Source organism: Stegastes partitus, unplaced genomic scaffold (genome assembly GCF_000690725.1).
Source record: "Stegastes partitus isolate 25-593 unplaced genomic scaffold, Stegastes_partitus-1.0.2 Scaffold270, whole genome shotgun sequence".
NCBI classification, from domain to species: Eukaryota; Metazoa; Chordata; class Actinopteri; family Pomacentridae; genus Stegastes; species Stegastes partitus.
Genome location: NW_007578001.1, coordinates 215,859 through 237,204, shown reverse-complemented (window position 1 = coordinate 237,204; position 21,346 = coordinate 215,859). Strand labels below are relative to the sequence as shown.

Here is a 21,346-nt window from a genome sequence, read left to right as displayed (position 1 = left end):
CAGACACAAAGGAATGAGATAATTATGCTAATTTCCTCCATCATCTATGGTAACATCCACAGAGGTAGCTAAGAGTGTAAATAAAATATACACTATATAACAGAACATTTAACTGTCAAATTATTCTAAATTCTATCACGTTATTGTAATTGCATTCAAACAGTAGGATATTTACTCTTATTTAAATCAGTGACTCTAAACTAACAGTTCAGATTCATTGTGTTAAAAACTAAGGCCCCTCCAGTGGGAACTCATGCAGCAAAGGTCAGTGCTGAAATTAAACTTTTCATTTTTCCAATACTTCACATCCAGCTTAACGTTTGGTTGATCCCCCTCGGCATGGAAGATGCTAGTTTGCACACATTTCTGGAGATGTTCTGCCATTCTTTAGAGACCACTTCTTTTTTTTAAGAACTCTCTGCTAGAGGGGTTGTGTTGCTCTTCCTTTCTGTTTAAATTATCCAAAAGATGCTTTATTAGGCTCAAGTCAAATGACTTACATACATTTCACTCACACATTTCTACAAAGCAGGAGTTATCTTTCCTACTAGTGTGATGGTATATCCACATTCATTTTTTTGTGACAAAAATATCATCTTCCCAACACCATTCACACTCACACAGCCTCATATCATCACATCCATACCTACATGCTTCACTGTTTGGACGATGTAATCACTGTGGTAGTCCTGGCCAGGTCACGCCAAAAATGGTGGGCCCAGTCTAAGTAGAACAAATTTATCCTGATCTCATCTGACCAAAGAATGTGCTCCCAGTATGAATCAGGCTTCTTTTCATGCACTTCAGTAAAGCTTCATCCTGCAGTTTTGTGTCAAAGACCAAGCAAGAGTCTTTTTCATGGACACTGTTCATATACGAGGTGTGTCAGAAAAGTTCAGGGACTGGTGTCAAAAAAAAGATATATTTCAAACCCAAACTACAAACTACGAGTTTTCCCCTTTAGACAATCAACCAGCACGTCTACAAAGAGATCCTGTGGCGTTTTCTTCGTTCAGTGCGCGAGAAGAGGCGAGAGTTGTGGCAGGACAAGTCATGGCTGCATCACCATGACAACGCGCCTGCTCACAATGCCCTGAGCATCCGACAGTTCCTGGCTGAGAAGAACATTGCCGTGCTGGAGCAACCTCCCTACTCACCCTACCTGGCTCCATGGGATTTTTTCCTCTTCCCCAAGCTCAAGGGGATCATCAAGGGGACCTATTTTGAAGATGGCTGAGCGACAGAGCTGCGGAGGATCCCGGAAGAATCCTTCCAGGAGTGCATGGCGGTGTGGCAGAGAAGGCTGGGAAAGTGCGTAAGACTCTAGGGGGATTACTTCGAAGGGGAAAACTTGTAGTTTGGATTTGAAATATATTTTGTGACACCAGTCTTGAAACTTTCCTGACACACCTCACAGGTTGACATGGTGTAATGTTTTTCACTGTCTCAGGTGTCGGAGTTTCTGTGACACTTTTAGGAATAAGAAAGTGACAAAAATATTACACAAAGTACAGTCAGTGTTTTCATTAAATAGTATATGAGAATCATAAAAGATACATATATTATAGACAAAGAATCTGTCCTTAACTTGGAATCAAAACATGCGTGTATGTGCATACATGTGTTTGTGTGTGACAGCGCCTGCTTAATCACAGCATCTGTTGCTGTCATCGCTCTTGGATATAAACATCATCAATCACCAAAGGAAGGGAAATTATGCATTAGGGTCCCATTTGTTTGGATTATTGAAAAGAATCTATCATTGTACAACCAAATCAAGGCAGCATGTCATAAAATACAGCTCTCTAGTTGCATTTTTAAAAACTAATTTTAATTAAAACCTTCATCAGAACAGGTGTGTATGATTTAGACCAATATGATAAATGGCTGTTAGACTAAAATCTCAGATTAATGTTATAATGGGTTGTTTATAGAAGCCACACATTGCTGTGCTTTGTCTTTCCAGCGTGTCTTTCAGTTACCTAAGATACCGGCTGAGTCATTGTTGCGGCTCGGTGGAGATTTAGAAAGTGATGGATATCAGGTAGAGGTAAAAACAGTGCTCGCAAATCTGTCCAACACCCACTTTCATCGTCTGTTTTGCGCATCCTTTCCTTTGTCACCTCACTGTTTTGTGGAGGAGGACTCATTCCTTCATACTCCCCCTCAGAGAAGCAAGAGCTGTTTGAAAGTACTCCATTACCTGCGTAGGGAAAATATTGGCAGGTATATTAACAGTAATCAATATTGTCTCATTCTAACCACTGTATAATTTAAATGATTTGTCAATACTAATGCTGATGGTGTTAAACATCCCTTTCAAAGGTTTAGTGCTTCTTTCCTGTGGTCAAACATGATCATCCACACAAATGCGAAATGAATGAGCCAACAAAGGACTGATAGAATAAGACATTTGTATGTCACTGTACAGGAATTTTGAACTCTCTGAGGTTTTTGTGCCAATACACTTAACTGCACTCCATCTTGAAGTCAAAAACAAGGGGAGGCTGGAAATTTGGCAGCATTCACACAATTTAAACAGAATGGATTCCTGTTATTTTGATTTAGAAGAGTCCATGATTCAAAGATTTCTTCTTTTTTTTTGACACTTTTTCAAGATTTCTTTTCATGAATGTATGCCTTTAGCAGAGAGCAGGGGAAAGATATAAACCCAGTGGTGCCTGACCCTGTGGTATGTGCCCGAACCACTCACTCACTCCTACTATTCAAGGATGCCCTCTGGTAGTTTCCAGTCATAATAAATTTCTTCTTTTGTTTTACAACAGTGAGAAGTGAAAGGCCATACATAAGGTATATTCATTCTACTATCTATAAATTGGATTTTATTTAGAGATAAACTAGGCAGCCATGTTGCTATTTGATTGCTGGCACCGCTAGTTCTTTTTCCCAAGGAAAAGCATAGCTGTCAGAAAGCCCTGAATAACAACTCAAACACTGACCTTAACCCTTTTTCCCCCATTCAGTTGCTCATTACAGTCCAAATGAGACAGTATATAATGCAGAAGTGTAGCATGTGAGTGCAGCATTTAGAACAATGTCCCCCTAATTACCAACAGCAATTGCAAGAAGTTGGGCGATGAACAATGTTGACATATCCTCAAAGCAGTCTCTATAGAGGAGTAACTTCATAGACAGTTTCACAAAAGGTTGAAAGTTTTTTTTTTAAAAATCATAATTATAGGGCATTATCTAATTGGCTTGTTGGCAAGCTGCAGTTGTCTTGCAAACTTTACTCATTAAAGCTTTAGTTATTGTAACGATGACATTTTCTTTTCACCAACTTAGAATCTTTAAGATCAAATAAATGAGTCTATATGTGTTCATTTTGTTTTCCAGCCCAGTTAGACAAGCATCTTGGTTGCTTTTTTGCCCTGCAGTTAATGTCATGTATTTCACTATGACTGAGATATGGAAGAGGACAGATAAGCTTAAATTATTCGTTTTTCACTTAAGAGCAGAAAAGATGATTTGCTGAATGTTTACTTCTTTTGCAATGGAATTGTTTTATTTCTTTCTGTATTGGCAAGAAGCATGAGGAAAAGGTTAACTTTCCGCTGCAGAGTCATCTTTTAAAGCTGTATGATAAGGCTTTAAATGCTTTTTCAAGACAAACAATAATTTTCAAGTGCCCAAACAAAAGTTTTTCATTTCAACCCCATGCTTTGTATTCACTTTGAGTCAGTCCAGTCTGCAGCTTCTTGGCGCAGAACAGAAATTGTGTGCGTGTTTCGTTTGTGTACGTGTGTGTACACCTGTCTGTCTGCCGGCCTTCCATGTGTGCATGCTGGTTTATTTGCCATATGCCAAGGGCTCTTTGGAACAGAGGCACCATTATCCATTCATCAGGCCTGCAGCATCAGTGTCTGCCTGTTTCCCTGATCTACAGTCTAATTTACACCTCAGACGCTGGCTCTCCTCCCTCTTAAAACCCTTGTTGACATAAAATAGGATTCACAACTATAAATCAACAAATATTCTACTGGTGCTAAGTCCCTCGGGTCAGCATGCTCCTGTTTTGAAAGGCAATAGTTTTGAAACAATGCACTAAGCCACTAAAAGACAAAGATTAAAGGCATTACTAGTGATCCTGCAAACCACAAGTGGCAGTTTAAAAGTTAGATGATTTACATGAACTCTTATATTCAAGCGTAAATCAATAGCGCCTAGTGACAGTGACAGACAGTTCAGTGGAAAAGAGGGCTTTCATAAACAGCAACTACAATAAGAAACACCACTACAAGTCTTTTCCTTGTCTTACACTTTAATTTTCTACTTTCCTCATTTCCTTCATGGCTTTTATGGTGGCAGAGCTGTAGGGCCCTGGTATTGATTGTGTGCTGAGGACTAATGGGCATGACAAAAGCAGTGTGGGGAGGCATGAGGGAGAAGAAGGAGACATTAAGAGGGAGGGTAGATAAAGAAGGGGTAAATGAGAAAGACAGGCCACTTTGCCGTGCCAAACAGGAAAATGCACTACCATGAAAGATTCATTTAAATAGCTTAGTAAACGTTTTACTAAATTAATATGAAGGGAAATGTGAATATAATGGAAATATATAAATAATTCATAGATTAAACATGGTTTAATTCATTTCAAATGTATATTCATTGTAATACTATACACCTGGGAAATCACTAATGTGATTTAATAAAGGAATGCAGTTTGTGCATTATTCCAAGTTCTAACTTAACTACTGGCTTTCCTCTACACTTCGGTAAATATGAAAAATTACCATACACAAAGCTTCTCTTAAGTAGATATGTTCACTTATCATAGCAGCCAAACAAATTTCACACGCATGCACAACATCAGAAACTATCTCACCTAAAAAGACACCCTGCCTTAGTACTAAACCAGTAGATAAACAAAATCACACACTGAAAATGCTGAAGACTAATTTCAGGACAGAGGTTGAGAGAGGTTCTTCTCAGCTGAAGTTCATCAGGCTGAAAGTTCATAAGCAAGACTAAAGAGGCATACAAACACACTGACAGAGCGAAGCGGGAGGCTGAGGAAATTGGGCATTGATTGAGGTTCAAGAGTCTTTGGCGACCCTTTCTCTCTGAGCAGAGCTACTACACAAATGAGTCTCAGGATAGCTGCCTCCTTCATCCCCTGATCTTTCCTACCTCCTCCGTCTCTCCTCCTTCGACCCCTACCTGATCAGGCCTGCTCCTGGCTTCTCTGCTGCCCACAGGAAATCATTACATCTATTGTGAAACTCTCCACCAATCTCTTCGGTCCCCCGAGCTCCACCTTCGTCCAATTAGGATGTGTGCTGCATCCATGCACTCATTCCTCTTTACTCCAAAGGTCTCTAGATTTCGCGGCATTTAATGACGAAAGCCAATTAAGATGATGCAGCTCGCATACATCAAACATGTGATGCGAGTATGAACACTGGTATTGTTGGGTGTTGTTGATTGGTAGAAGTCTTTTCTCAGATGCTTAAGGGAAGTTTGAGCCTATCAGTGTTTCTGATAATGCCCAGCTAATGTGTAGTGATATTGCACTTTCCTTTCCATTTGGCCTGTGGTTAACTCATAATGAATGTGCAGTGTAATGTTGGATATCTACCCAGGGACCTAATTTATCAAGCAAAGGCCAACAGTGTCAAAGCGTTTTCCCACTGAGATGCAGCCACACAGCGAATGGCTCAATGAGGCTGAAATGTGCACCGTGTGGCCATACCTATTCCTCTATCCTCCACCACCCATGCATGGAGGCGATCAGGTCAAATAAATGGGGCAGGCGTTCACAGGTCTACAAGGAGGATAATTAAAGATGGCAGGTCTCATAGCACTGAAAAATACTGATGTATACTCATTGATGGTGTGCATATTTCGTGGTTATGAGTAATCTCAACAATTGGTTCTGTCCAAATAAGCCTGGATCCTGTGGAGCTCCAGTAAAGGTGTAATTTCCATTATCGTGTCTATATTTTTAAGAGGAAAAAAGGCTTTTTGTCAGTAATGGTGATTATAAATGTGAAGTTCATGCAGTTGTGCTTTTAAAATCTACAAACCTTGAAAGGCAGCTCACAGCAGTTTGTTAAAAACACAATATGAATGAGCAATTTCAGAAGGGTCAGTTAGGTATCAGGCATTTAACCAGCACAACTGGTAAGTGTAGTTCAGCATGACAGACTTTTGAATTTTGAAATTTTGCCCCATAATAACAGAAATTGTAATGCCAAGCTTAAATTACTGTTAGACACGCATGCACCCCGCGTATAGTACATATGAACCCATAGAAAGATTCACATGAAGATCATAACAATGTCACGTAATATTACATTAAAAAAGGAAAAAGACAAATGACAAATGGATTTTTTTCCTCTATTGGTCTCTCTTTTCTGTCCTGCTATGTGGTTTCAGGGATGAATATGAGCTCAACAATAACTCACAGCACCACTTCTACTGCATCTATTCCCTGAACCCGTGTTTGCCAGGCAAATTCTGCTCTCCAAGCCAAATTCTAAAACGACACAGACACCAGATGTTGGAGGATTCCGATGAAATGGCCAGAATTACAATAAACAGTCCCGAAAGAAGGATGATAAGCAACTGGACCGGAAGTACCCCCTGCCTCTTTACCAGATTTTCACACCCCTGCTGGTTAAAGGGAAAATTGGGGGCTGTCACTCACAGTCTCACCACTGTGGTTTGAATGTGGGATGCTGTCATGCATAGTGAGAGCAGTGAGGGTGGAGTGTTGTGATATATGCTCAAAGGAGAAATCTGACTTTTACCCTTTACGGGAAGCCACAGGATGGCACACATGAAGCTATAGAAGCTCATGGACATTTTGCTGTCTGGGGAACTTTAACCTGGCGCTTATTCCTTATTCTTATGAACATTCTGCTTCATTACAACATGTTATTGCAGTTTTGCCTATCATGTATATCAGCTTCGATAACATTGTTCATGCAAAAGTAACTGCTGAGACCTGGGAACAAGGCAACATCACAGCAATAGTTCAGCTGCGTTTTCTAAACCATTTTAGTTGCAGGTTAAATCAAAATTGGCAGAGTCCAAAGTGTTGTTAACAATCTGTTTGCACAGGCAAACTGTGTGTGCACTGCACTGTGTTAAATGAAGTAAAGTAAACCAGGCCAAGCAGTGTAATGGATGTTAACAATATCTATCTTTATTTTCTAAGAGTGGATGCTGATTTTTGCAGTCACCCTGGTGAGTACAATGTTTTTGGTACTGATAGTGTGGATGGGTTAAAACTGTAAAAATATGACTATGTTCTATGACACAGAATTTCTTTAACTGATCCTCAATTAACATGAAATTAACAGAAAACTTGAAGGGTTTACCAGGTAAACCCAGTTTCTTAATTTGTATGTCTGACATAAGGGCAGCCAATTGTTGACTTGCTGAAGTGGGTAAAACCTGTGCCATATGCAGGTGTCAACAAGCAGAACATACAGTTCAATTAACAGGAACGGCAGCAATAGAGGGGGAGGCAAAGCAGTGCATTTGCCTGTGTGTGCAAAAGCCAGGAAAACAGATGTTGTTGCTAGCACATCTCTATCTGAGCCATTATTACCACCTATAAAAGATTACAGGCACATAAAGGCAATTGCTGAAAGCACATACAGACAATTTAAAATGTCAGAGAGTACTAATGACGTGGCAAGGCATAATTTCACAGCTCATCATCGGAGGCCCTCATCATGCACAGGATCATCACAGGTTTCACTGCCATTCGTTTGATGTAAGTGAGCCAAACGTAAGGGGAAACCGACAGCAGCACGCCACAGACATGCACACCTCTCACGCAAATAAACACATGCACACATGCCTTTTCCTGTTTAGAGGGTCTGATCATGCCGACATGCTGTCAAATTCACCTCAAAATGCAGCCAGGGTGAAGGCCTTTTAAGTTACACCATCAAGGTTTTGCGGATACAGAACCAGTTAAATTAGGCCAACGCTGACGAGAGGATGCTCCGTGTGATCAAAGGCAAGACTGATACCGGTTTGAGTGTTCCATGTTGCCGAGGCGAGGCGGATGTTTTCAGAGACAAAAAGAAGAAATTGCATTGGAGGCTTTATCTCAGCAGCAATTATACCTGATCGTGGGACAAAGATGGAAGGAGAGACAAGCAGAAGCCGAGGCTGAAAGGGAAAGAGAGAACGTAAATACCAGAGGTAGAGAGAAACCTTGATACAATTCCAGACTGATTAATGAAGAGGCAGTGAGGTGAAATGAACAGGAAATCAAGGAGGACGCTAAAGCTGAATCCTGTTCTTTGATCTTGCGCTCCAGTGAGACTTTGTACAGTCAAAGCTGCAAAAAAAGCACAGTGACTCACACCTGTTTCCATAGCCATGAAACACAGAGGAGATGAAGTTGTGCTATTGGCTGGTGAGCACTCCTGCCACAAATCACAGAAGGAGTGAGGATTTCAGATAGAGTTACACAGTTCAGTCAGCAGGCTCTGTATAGGACCAGTGGTGGCATGACCTTCTTTTATCCTCTCATGACCAACCTCAGCTATCATCAAAGCCAATGCACATACTGCCAACCAGTGGACACAAACAGTACTACAGATCAGTAGTCGAGTTTCTTTTTGTGTGTGTTTTTTATAGGACTGAGACAGAATAAGAGATGCAGAGATAGGAGACAAGCAAGAGAGGAAAACGGCTCCCAAAACATGAGCACATCCCGCAATGAGCCAAGGGCCATGAATCCGATTAATAGTGTGATGTGAGAGCTAATGCTATTAATGCTCAGAGTCGGGGTATGGATCATTGAGATAAGAGCTGGAGCTAAATGTGGAGGGACAGACAATTGTAAATGGTCTGTTATCTAATCAGCCAATGAGGCAGAGGTATCCATTATGAGCGACAACGCTACAGACATTTCAGCACTGCTGTGACCTCTCCATTGAGTTCATTTGAGGAACATCAAAAGTTTCATTTCAAGGATTTCACTGAGATCGGATTTCTTCATTATTGCCAAAGACCATTGCCTGATTGCATTTCCAAAACGGCCGTTAACATCTCATCTAGCTTGTTATTGTTCAGCCATCTGAGCTGAAGATATAGTCAGTAATAGCTCATACGTCTACAAGTCTGTTTGTCTTGCTAATGAAGCGCTAAGCTTCCCTCTCTATGTATCATCACTCCTCTCTAGTCAGTCATGAATTACCGCTGTATGTGTTCCTCCAAGCTCATTACACAGTCACTATTGTAGACACGCTGCTGAGATATGTGCTTGGATGGTAGGATATAATCTTGCTGAAAATTATTTACAGCTTAAAGGACTCCATCACTGTTGGGAAATTAAGCTCCAGAGAGGAAAATATTTCACTTTAAAGCCGATGAAATCATCTCAGCCATTAAAAAATATAGATGATGAACATTTTTCATATACATTTCTGAAGTGGTTATTAAATTTTCAGGTTGTCTAAATCCATCAAATGCCTAAATATTTCAGAAGGACTGTACCATAATCCTTTCTTTACAGTCCAGCACAACTATATATGGCAACCTACATTCCGTTTGGTTTATTTTATTTTTTTGTCAGGCTCCATACTCAAAAACATTAATCTCACAGCGGAATAAATGCATTGATTTATTTTATGCATTGATTTATTGACTTGCTAATTTCTATCTGCAGTCCCTGGACAGGTAGGGCACTCAAAGTTATTAAAACTAAATATATAAAAAATCTATTTTTGATGGAATATGATGAAATTTTAAAAATGAAATAAAGCTGTCAGTAATGTTGAGCAATGTTCTTAATCATCTCCATCTTCCCACCATTCCTCCGTTTCAGGTCTCATGCATTTATTCTGGATTTTTTCTTGTACGAGTATAAAAGAGTATAAAAAAAAAATGATGGATGACTTCAGTTCCCACAATGCTACCGTATGTCAGCACAGACTCGACTGAATGAAAGACCCTTGAAGCTCGAGACAAAATGCTCCAGTGAAGGGACTTTAAGAAGCTAAGGGAGATATGGTAAGAGAGAACACATGACAGCTTTTCAGCAGCGAGAGCAAACTGACAGTAATATCTGCCTGTTCTCACAGGAGACAGGAGGCTGACAGGCAGCAGCAACTTTCATTTGACACCCGGATACATAGAAGTAGCATCTCACTCAAAGCCCAAACGCACTGAGAAACATCTTTCTTTTCTCTCACACAAACTTTTACACGCACAGACAATCGTTACCTTTAAACCTCAAATTAAAATAATTCTATCCTGCGGGGATGCAAACATGACAGCCTACCCATCTTCTCTACCCAGAGCAGCAAAAAATTTGCAGCCATTGGTTTTCTTTTGTACGCCTTATAACTCAAAAAGGAAATCTCCCCAGCATTCAGCCCCCTCTAGTCTCCAGACAAGCACTTTATCTTCCTGTCTACAGGCACAGCAGACTAAACACACTCCCTAATAGAAGGTGTTTTCTTTCCAGGGCAAGCCTGTCTGTAGGCGATGAGGCTTGAATCTACTGTTTGAATAACATCGTGGATCCATATACTTTATCAGCAGTGACACAGAGACATAATAGGAAATAATGCACACATACAGACAACTCTATGAATAGGTAACCTGCCCTTTAAAAGGGGTTTCTGGCACAATAATAGAGAGCGCCTATATTTATATGAGAGCTGAAAGCAAGAAAAGCATCAGCTTTGAAAGGAAAATATTCAAGTTACTGTTCACCTTGTTAGGTCAGGGAACATTCAAAATATATAGGAAGAAAAAACAAACTGATTTCACACTCTGCTGCTTCTGTGTGACCTCCTACTTTCAGCCAGTAACAGAAAAGTAGACAAACAACATGTGAATCTGAAAAAAGATGCAGCTGTTTGTGACCAAAACATCATTATTTTGGATCCCCCAAACTGGTCAGACGTAGGTGGAAAAGTGAATAAAAAACAATATCTCATCCATCAAAAACCACTCAAGGCACCTCAGCTTTCGATGGACCCACACAGCCGCCAACACAGGATGACTGTGGATGTAACTGGACTGACTGAACTGCCCAGATGCACTAAAGTAAAATAGAAACAATAAAAAGTCATGAGACGTAATAGACAAGTTAACTGTGGATGAGAGAAGAAATCAGCCTTGTGATGCTGGGTCTGCCATGTGATATCAATTGAAAAACACAGCAAATGTTGTCTGTGACACTTTAATGCATTTGTGCACCCAGGAGATAATAGGAAACGCTGACAAAAACATCACCCGTATTAAACACTGCTGAAGGGAGCACTTTTATGTTATTTTTTCATTCATTATTTTGCACATTGTACATTCCAAATCAGCCACATGCAGTGAGTAAAGATGAATACTGCCTCCTCCTGGATATTTAGTGAACCTACAGAATTAAGCAAAGAATAGGTTGGCCTTAAGCTTCGAGAACGTGATTTTTCTTTTTTGTTAACAAAAGACTTGTGTCATGGATAACTGGAGTGAGATGCAGGCAGTTCACAATGATTTGGTTATGTTATTGGTATCACAAGCTTTCCTGCTAATTCATTTAACATTATCAAACGCAAGCAAACGCAATAGTCCTTAACTTTATCATTGGTGTCCTCAATCAGTTTCAAAAGTAACATTAGATGCCTTAATTTATGGGTCTGTATGTATAACAGAGTACAAAGATCGCTGTGAAGAACAAGATTTTAAAAAAGGACAAGAAAGTATTTCTAAGGAGATGTAGATGAAGCACATAAAGAGTACACAAAGTCAAACACGGCATTAATGCACATTTTAAAGATGGAAAGAACTTTCTTAGGTTAGTTGGACTTAGTCTCCAAATGCTGCCGATATGCTATAAATATGCCTTATCAAGCAAGATTTCCCTGACTGGTGTCTGCCACAGCCCGTCTGTATCTAACAATCTAAATGTCAGTACAGTGTCGATACCAGCACGGTTTCATAGTGTGTGTTGAGTTAAAAGTCGGTATCAAAGTTTGACAAAGTAATAAACCAGGCCTTCATAGCAGGTCAACATTCACTTAGAGTCACCGCTAACCTTTTCACTCCCAGTGTAATAAATGTTATTTTCTATCAAAACCAAATAAGGTTTTGTCTCTGTGTGCCATGGTAGTTGGTTTTGGATGTGCCCGCCAGGCTTTTTGAATACAGACACAAGCCCTGATCAACATCATATCTCAAATCCTCTTGCAGCCACATCTGTGGTGTGAAGTGGGATAGCACTCTCTTAAGAATCTGATTTGAGTGAGTCAGTTTCTCAGGTTGGTATTAAGCCTGCCAAAGTTGTTATTGACCAGTCACTTTTCACAGCTTCTTGCCAAAATGAACAAGGATGTACTGGAACAGTTTCTAGCTTTCTTTTCTTTGCCAGGTAAGATGGATTCGTGTCTCTAGATCTGTGAAGTTAAAACTGGTTTCCATAGTTACACTGAAAGTGTTGGCTTTAAAAACAATATTTTGAGTACTCTGTCAAAGCAGAAGATGAAATAAGCACAGATCCTCATTTGCGCTTATCTAGAAATGGTTCAAATCCCCTAATGCAGCCTCTAAGCTCTTTTTAGTCAGACAGCACCAGCATTAGAGCACTCTTTGCTCTGCTTCTTTTAAATTATAACCTTTTTGTTTGTGCAAACATTGAGATCGGCGGTTGGAGTCAGCTACAGCGCTGAAAGCATTTCAGTATCTTGCTTAAGATGAATATATTTAATAACCCAATATTTAATAGTTCTCCTTTCTGAAGTTTTCAGTACGCACTCTGGAGGAAAACACCTAAACGGTATAGGTGTACTGACAAATTACTGACTAGTCACAGCAAAGAAACCAGATTATTTGCAACTCAGATATGTAGAGGGGAGATCTAGTTTGATGGAGTTCCATGAATACTTGGTCTGGATCCCATGTTATGACTTAACACTGGTGCAAAAACTGTGCACAGTTTTGGATGGACAAAAAGTTCTCAGACTGCAGCTGGCAACAAAAACTGCTTTTAATCATTTTGCAACAACCAGAGAGACAATAACAATAAACTCATATATCTGAGGGGGAAAGACGTGAAAAATGTAGAAATATTGCTACTTTTACATTTTCATTCAGCTTAATGTGCACCATATTGTTCTGCTGAAACAAATTGCTGGAGATAACTGTAACTAACAACTGTGGACTCAGTTCCTATAGCATTATGTCAGTATAAATGAAAAAGAAAACCCCAACAGAAGGTGTCTTAGTAAGCTGTTGGGGCACCATGTGTTGCCAGAACGGCTTCAGTGCTCCTTAGAATTAATTCCCTAAACATCTGGGACTCGACTGAAGGGATGGACGCCATTCGTCCAAAAGATATTGCCTGAATTGCTGTTTTGATTATGGTGGTGGAAAGTACTGTCTAACACGCCAGCCTGAAATCTGCCATTGATGTTCAGTCGGGTTGAGATCAGATAGCCAAGACTATAACAGATGACTTGCATCATTGTCACACTCCTCAAACTATTCAGTGACCTCTCTTGCCCAATGGATGGGGGCGTTTTGCTCATAGACTAGACAGTTTCCAGCAGGATAGAGATGTTTCATCATAAGATAAAAGTGAGCAAGGATGACTTTGCATTGATTTGCAGTGACTCTCCAAACCCCCACAGTATAACAGAGCTACTGAGTTTAAGGTTTTTAAAATTAACTTGCCATTTTCAAAACAAAGATGTTAAAACATTCAGCTTTTCTTGACTTCAAACTTTCTCTACGACCTAGATTATACACTGGCCAGTAGTGACGTTAGGCCTGGATGTCTGAGGCTTCAGTTCTGAATCTTGAAAAATGCACATTTCTATAGTGTCTCGTTTTACTAATTGTGTATAGCTAAAATGTGACACCCTGTCAAAATGACAGAATGCTTGCAGTCATTTTGATAAGAAAAAAATAATGTTTTTGAGGATCACAGAGTATGTGCTGTCTAAAAAGAAATTATGAATCAAATATAATTTTTCTTAACCATATTCAGGACTTTCATGTTGCCAGAAGGTCTTTCAGGATCCATCGGACCCCAAGAAAGAATATGTGCAAAATATTTGTTGGTATTCATTATAGACCTTAATACTATGCTAAATACATTTTCTGATAAGTTTACATATTTTGGGTTCTAAACGCATGACAAATGTCCCTCTTTTTATATTTAAAAAAAAAAACCCTGTCACCTAAACCAAATGGCCTGGGGTCCAAAAGACCCCAAAAGTCCTGAATAGGGTTAAATATGTTATCAGCTAGCTTTCTGGAAGTAAGCTAGGAGAAGCTAGCATCGCCAAGTTGTAGCTCAACGACTTACCAAATATGAACACACCAATAAAAGCTCCAGCTAGCTATTTGTACCTTCTCCTAACGTGTAAATATTTAAATAAAAATCGAATGTATTAATTTTTTTTAAATGAGTAGTAGTTAATTTTGCCCACAGCGTCTGTATAAAAAATTTAGACATTTTAAAAAGTGCTCTCGTGAAGTGTTTGAAATTGCGTGGTTCACTATTATTTTTCTTTTTTTCTGCTGTAGGTTGTAGTCAGGCGGTTAATGTCCGTAGAACTGTATTAAGTTCGGAGTTAAGGCACTAGAATAAGTTTGTAAAGCGTTCCAGAGCACACAATTTCCGAAAGTGCTCCTTTTCTCCAAACTCACTCTTTGCCAGCTGCAGCCCGGTGTGCCTGTGCAGTTGCTCTTCTCTCGGCCCGTTCGCCATCTTTGCCGGCCTCCGTCCAGCTCCTCCTCTTATGCAAAAACAGCCTCGGTATCCGGAAATTGAGAATCCCGTGATGTCGGGGGGAGTGCTAGCATAGCATCGGAGTGACCGGAGTGCCTTTCTCGATCTGGTTTTAAAAGTTATTCTCCAGTTACTGTCAGCGAAAAGTTCAGCTCCGTTGTCGACTACCGACATGGGATCAACGCGGTCGAAGGCTGCCGGCGGCTGTATCCCTCCGCTCGGACGTTAACCGGGATGACAGGACCTAACGGGATGGTTAGCCTCTCTCGAGCCCCAGGTCAGATTTATGTGCCACACAAGCTAGCAGGCTAGTTGATACGTTGTGGCAACTTAATTTACAAGCTGCTTGTCGGAGGAAAAAAAAATGGCGCAGTTTGTGTTGGAGCAACTGTCAGATTTCAGGGACTATACTGGCAGTCAGGAGCTGACGGATTTAATCAACCAGAATAACAGCAAGCTGTCAAATGTTCGCCTGAGCCCAGATGCTCGTCACATCCATGTCATCCTCCGAAAACCTCAGGTCGGTCTTGTGACTTTTGACAAGTATGAAAGACCCCTGCTGGTTCAGAACCAGAAGAAGCAGGATTTGTGGCTGACACGAACAGTGCCCATTGTGGATATTATATATTTGGACCATCACAACAGTGGAGGCTCAGCAGTAGTTGCGGTGGTTTATGAGAATGGAAAAGCTGAGTTCTGGGAATTCCAGGAGTTTAAGTCTGGCTGGCATCTCCTGCAGACATCAGACTTGTGCAACAGCCCCCGAGCCAGAGTGGTGTCCGTGTGCGTTTGCTCCAATCTTATCATCTGGTGTGAGGAGAGGCCGCCCTCAGAAAGCTCCCCGGCTCTCAGCTCCACCAGGAACAAGTTGAGATACTGTGTTTGCAGACGTGACTTTGAGGTGGAGGAGGGCGCTGTCAGTTTAGGAGGGGTGAAAATCGCCCTCCACAATAATCCTAAATTCACCGTGGCCAGCTCAGGTGATTATGTTCATCTTCTTCCTGACTTGAAAGTGAAGCCGCTGTTGACCATCTCCAAATTCTTCCTCACCTGGTCCCCTCACCACGACTCCTTCACGGTCAGCGCCACCTGTAAAAACGTTCCCCTGAAAAAGCTCTCAGCTAAGGAGTCTGACTTTAAGAAGCTGGTGACTGATTGTTTGGGATATTTATCGGCTCTGGAGCCCCCTGAGATCTACAACTTCTCTCCTACAGCCTGTGGAGGCCTTCTTCTGCTGCTCAGCACAGGCTGGCTGTGTCTCCTGCAGAAAGACGGGACGCTGCGAAAGGTATACAAACTGGCAGACAATTGTTTGGTGCAACATGGCACTCACACCAGCCTGTGTATGTACCAGGATACTGTGGCACTACTGATCGAGCAAAATCTGTATCTGATTGACTTGAACTGTGGCAGAGAGCTTGAAAAGACTGTGTTGAAGAGAGAGGGGTTGTTATATGCAAACAGGGCTGAAAGACAGACGCCTCACCTGCTCTCTGAAACTGGACTTTTTGTCGTCGTGAACAGGGAGACAGACTCCAGGGACTGTAACGCCAAAATGAAGCCTACTGGTTTCAGTACAGTGGAGGCTATTCATCCTGGAGCCCTTCTGGTGGAGGCTGTCTTTGAAGAGGCTTGTAAATACTACCAGCAGAGGAGTCTGAGCAGCACCCAGCTCACAGTGGACATACTAAAGAAAGGAGGCAGATTCCAGGCTCCCATCTCTTTAGCCTCCATCCTCAGGAACTACCTCAACGCAGGGTTGAGGCAAAAGGGAGCAGAGCTGTCCCAGAATGGAGAAGGTGGATGTATGGCAGGACAAGATAAGCTAATGGGCTCTCTGGAGGCTGAGCTCAAGGCTTTGGTCTCTCTGGAGGAGCTGAAGGGGAGTTTAGTGAGGGGAGGTGTTAAAGAGGTGGAGGCTGTGTGTGAGAGTCTAGTTGAGAAAGAAGTAGTGAGGCTGCTGTCCTCTTCTGAGCTGGATAAAGAGGCTCTGCTCTACCTCAACTCCATCTTCAGCATCTTCCCCTGTCAGGCATGGAGGGCAGCACAGGCCGCTCTACAGCTGCACTACAACGGGGAGGGCTGTCTGTCCAGCAGGGCTCCCCCAGACGTCTGGAAAACTGTCCTCGGTCCTGCTCCGAGTTCATTAGCCTCCCTCTCAATCACAAACGGCGGGACAAAACACAATCACAGCCTTAAAGATGATCACATTGCCAACTGTAAAGCCAAACCTACAAGCTCCACTTCCCCTGCTGCCTTGCCTGTATTTGAGCTCCTCTGCCAGTCAGTTTTTCACTTCCAGCCCAGCTGGCTGCCCAGGCTCCTTGAGCTCGCCCAGCAGCAGCAGGGCTCTGCAGGTTTGGGCCTGAGCCTGGCCTCTTCCTCCTGGAGCTTTTCCGGCAGTAGAGGAGGGGAGGGAGGGGAGAACAACGTGCCACTCTATAAACGAGCACTGTGCCTCTTGTCAAGCTTAAACCCAGACCAAGACCAGCATCAGGACTTAGAGGTGGAGCTGCTGCTGGTCAGCGGGCGGCCCAATGCCATCCTGCAGGCACTGAGGGTCCTCATGGGCAGGCGGCAGTGGGAGCGGGTCACCCAGGTGGCCCAGAAATTCTGCAAACAGAGTCCGCTGCTCAACAAGGAGATTTTCACTACTCTGTTGTGTGAGGTGGCTCATCACAGGGACCTGGATCCCTACCTGGAACTGTTGTGGACGCTCTGCCCAGAGGACTTCACTGTCACCAACATCCTTAATTTGGTGCTGAAAAACCTCCCCTCTCCCAACACGTCCTCTCATTCCACTTCTTTCTCCATGTCCAGTATGAACTCCACATCTCCTGCTCCTTTTGCAGACTCCCAGAGCAGCCAGCTGACCATCGGGCTGTTGAAGCCCCTGCTGAGAAAAGTGCTGCAGAGGGAGACTAAGCCTAGTCAGCGCTATGCAGACATCCTCCAGTCACCGTTGTTCCCCCCTGCAGCTCCTCCTCGCCAGCCTACTGTGCAGGCAAGCACTGTCACAGATTCCAGCACGGACTCAGCTCTGTGCAACAACGTCGCCCCGACTCCTCTTGCACAAACACCTGAACACCAGTCGTCCTCACATGCAACAATTCAAACAGCCAGACTGGCTCTACCTGCGAACCCAGTTTGATTTATATGAAAATGAACAAGCACGGACTAAACAGAGAACAAAGCCTGTCTCATAAAACATTCCGCACATAATCTGACCAAAGTGTGAATCAGTGTTGACAATCATATTAAAACAGAATGATATCAGTGTGTTACAAATATTGTAAGTATAATGCGACTAATTGTCACATTTGATAGTGTTTTTGAACAGATTGCTGATGTGAGTTGAACAATGACTACTAGTTGCTATAAAATGACTTGTGAAGATTCTACCAATGTAAATACTTGAGGTAATTTTAAGTCTTAATGTGTATATACTGTATCTGCAAAGTTATTTATCTCTTAAGCCTTAACTGCATGTGGATGAGAATGTTCTTGCATTTAGTAGCCTTATCAGGATACCATCAGAACCTATTACTATACTGTGTTAACACAACTGCTGCGTCAGAGAAGAAGCTACAGATCCTTATTTCTGTGGATTAGCATAATGATTTGGGGAGAAAAAAAGAAAACAGTGGCTGCCTTTAAAATGGATGTCTGTAGCCAAGTATAGCTTCCTTTCACTTGCTGAAGTGTGTACATGCAGTGGGTAATCTGCTGCTTGAACAAGTTGGCTTTTGTGCATGTGAACGTTTGTTTAGGTGAGATTTGGTAGGGAAGGGGAGGGGGTTGAAAGTCCCTTTACTGACTTTTAGTTTCTCATATGGCGTATTAAACATTAACCAGGTTTTGATTGGCTTAACTGGACTATGTAACGTCTGTAAACCGAACCCTGAACAGTGTGCCTGTCCACCTTTTGGCTTGTATTTTTCCATTCCTGTTGTCCATTTTTCTCCTTCGACTCCATGTTGTCCGCTCTGCTCCCTCACAGGACATTCCAGACAGGCTGCCTACTAAAAGTGACTCACAGTTCGAGTTTAAATTCAATTTTCGTGGTAATTCTGTTAAGATTGGAGTGTGTGTGGGATGTATTGTGACTAATGCAGGCACCCTGCTGCTTGCATAAGGTCACGTATGTCCTCCTTTGTGGACCCAGTGATGTTATTACAGATGATAGAGCCTCTGTCTTCTTGCCCCTGGTAGCCGTGCTCTGAAACTGATTGCACTTTCATAATTTACCAGTCAGTATTGTTTGTACCCTGCTTTTGATGCATCTGTTGAAATGAATGTTCCCTGATTCAGTGCTGTAAACAGGGCTATATTTATGTGCCTATGGTGGTTGCTGCCTTTATTACCCTTTGAGCGATCCATTTAGCTTGTTTTGCTCAAAGTGTTTTTTTGTGTATAAATGTGCAGCCCTCTGCTTATTTATTTTCTAACAATCTTTAAATGACTACTAAAATGATAAGCCCGGACCCACTGGATGGTGAGGTCCTGGGAAACTCAGACATCTCATAAGTGTTCGGTGACAATCAGACTCTAAAATGCTGCAGAACAATCAGAGTGCCTTTCACGGTGCTGCTCTTCATTTACAGGGCAGTGTCACATTTCCCCGCTGTGTCTCCTCAGCTATATTCTGGAGAAAGAACTGGAGGCGGATGTGTTTTCTGTATCAGAGTACAGTGGATTTGTTTTGTTTTTTTAAATGCAATCAGCTCTTGATGTGTGGATCAGCTAATAGCCTCTTCAATCAAAGGCTCATTTGATATTTTAACTTCAATATGAAGCCCTCTGATTTCTCACACAAGTCTTAATTTACGTCTTTCCAAGATGTGAACACTGACAGACAACAGGAGAATCTGTGCAGCTGTGAGTTTCGCTGCGTGTTAGGCGCGTGCCAGCCAATCAGAGATTCTCCGGGAACTCCCTGACTTCCTCATAAAGGTCGCACTCAGCCTGATAATGTCTAACGACTGTTTGGATGTTAAATATTAATTTGCCTTAAACTTTTGCTTTTGGTTGCTCTTAACAAATAGGAATTCCTCTTGGATTTGCCTGACAAAGCGCCATATCTGCAATGTAACTTTGTTTACGTTTGGTGATGCTCACTTTAAGGCAGTATTTTAAAATTAAAGACAATGTATAAGTATTTATGGACAGATGCTGTACGCCATTAAACTGAAGATAAAACCTCTGTTTGCTGTCGAGTTTGATGCTTTTTTTCTCATGCATTTGTTCTGTGTTATGTGATCTGTTTCAACAGTACAGGAGTTTTGATTGTTTAATTTGGTGGCTTGTTTTAGACTTCATCATTCTGTTATATCCCTCCCTCATGCATAAGGAAATGACAGCACAATTCACAGTACATTTATCTGACAGCTCATTTCAATGGCATTCTCAAACATTAATAACCACTTGTCATGTTCTCAAAGTTTAAAGAAGTTCTGGTTTGTTCAGTTCCAGCAACATAGTCCTTTCACACAACTGCACAGCAGCGAGCTGACAAGTCACAAACTCAAACAATTAAAATGTCAAGGCCAATATGTTCTTACAAGTTAATTCGCTCAGCTGTTTACAATCAATTCAGTCTAACTCGAAGAAGATATGAACGCTGAGCTGGACCCGACGCTTGAAATCTTGTGCACACAATTATTCGTTCATATGATCCACTGCCCCCATTTCAGTTCCACCATATCCCCCCCCCCACCAGCTCCATGGGCAAATCCACTTACAGCTGCAGTCATATGTGTGTGTGTGTGTATGCGATCTAGCGGAGGGATTTGAGTGTGTAAATGCACTCAGATGTTTTCATGGTGGAGGAATGTTGTTCAGCTTTTAAATCGAGAACTGACTGCTAAAGTGGAGGTAGGACGCCGGGTGCATGTGTGTGTGCCCCTCACAGCAAATGAGCAGGTTCTACATGAGGACGTGAAGGTATAATCACAGAATGTGGAGGGTGAGTCCTGCATCAAAACAGAACAAGTTCATAAAACCTGCATAACCTGATACCTGCCATCCCTCGGTCCATCTCTATATCTTCCCACCTCCTCCCTCTTTCTTTCTCTTTCACTATGTCTCACTTTCTTTTCCCGTGGATTGATTTTCCCCTGCACCCAGCATCTCCTATTACAAGACTTTGAGTCATGCTGGTGTTGTAATGCCATTGATTCCCTTGTTCTAATTATAGATGGCATCCTGTAAACAGTAATAAATCAAAACAGATGCTGGCTGGCCCTCCCCGCTGCTCCGTCCTCTGCTCGTCTTTGAACAGCTGAACACATCCTACAGAGCGGCACAAATCAATGCACGAGTGGAGGGATGACTGCGTTAAAGCGCATTTTCATCACTCGTTGAGGTAATTAATATTTCACACGTGTCAGAAATTCACTCTAAACTGAAGCTTGCGGGGATGCCAGCGCTTTTGATGATGGTGATCGTTTTAAAACTGTGTGCAGTTTTACACATTTAATAACCAAAGTGCTGCTTCTGTTTTGCTTCCATCCATGGATCACTAGTCTAATATTAAGTTTGGACTTTCCCCCCGGAGGATTGTTATTAAATTTGTATGCTGATTGGCAGAACAACTGAATGCGTTATGAATGCAAACAAGTT

At 41.9% G+C, this 21,346-nt stretch overlaps 1 protein-coding gene across 1 annotated transcript; it reads left to right on the top strand.

Moving 5' to 3' along the window:
• The first annotated feature begins 14,798 nt into the window (after positions 1 to 14,798).
• hps6 (HPS6 biogenesis of lysosomal organelles complex 2 subunit 3) lies at positions 14,799 to 19,928 on the top strand. The gene has a single exon (XM_008282404.1). The coding sequence runs from the start codon at positions 15,090 to 15,092 to the stop codon at positions 17,874 to 17,876; it is 2,787 nt and encodes a 928-aa protein (XP_008280626.1). The 5' UTR covers positions 14,799 to 15,089; the 3' UTR covers positions 17,877 to 19,928.
• The last annotated feature ends 1,418 nt before the right edge of the window (positions 19,929 to 21,346 follow it).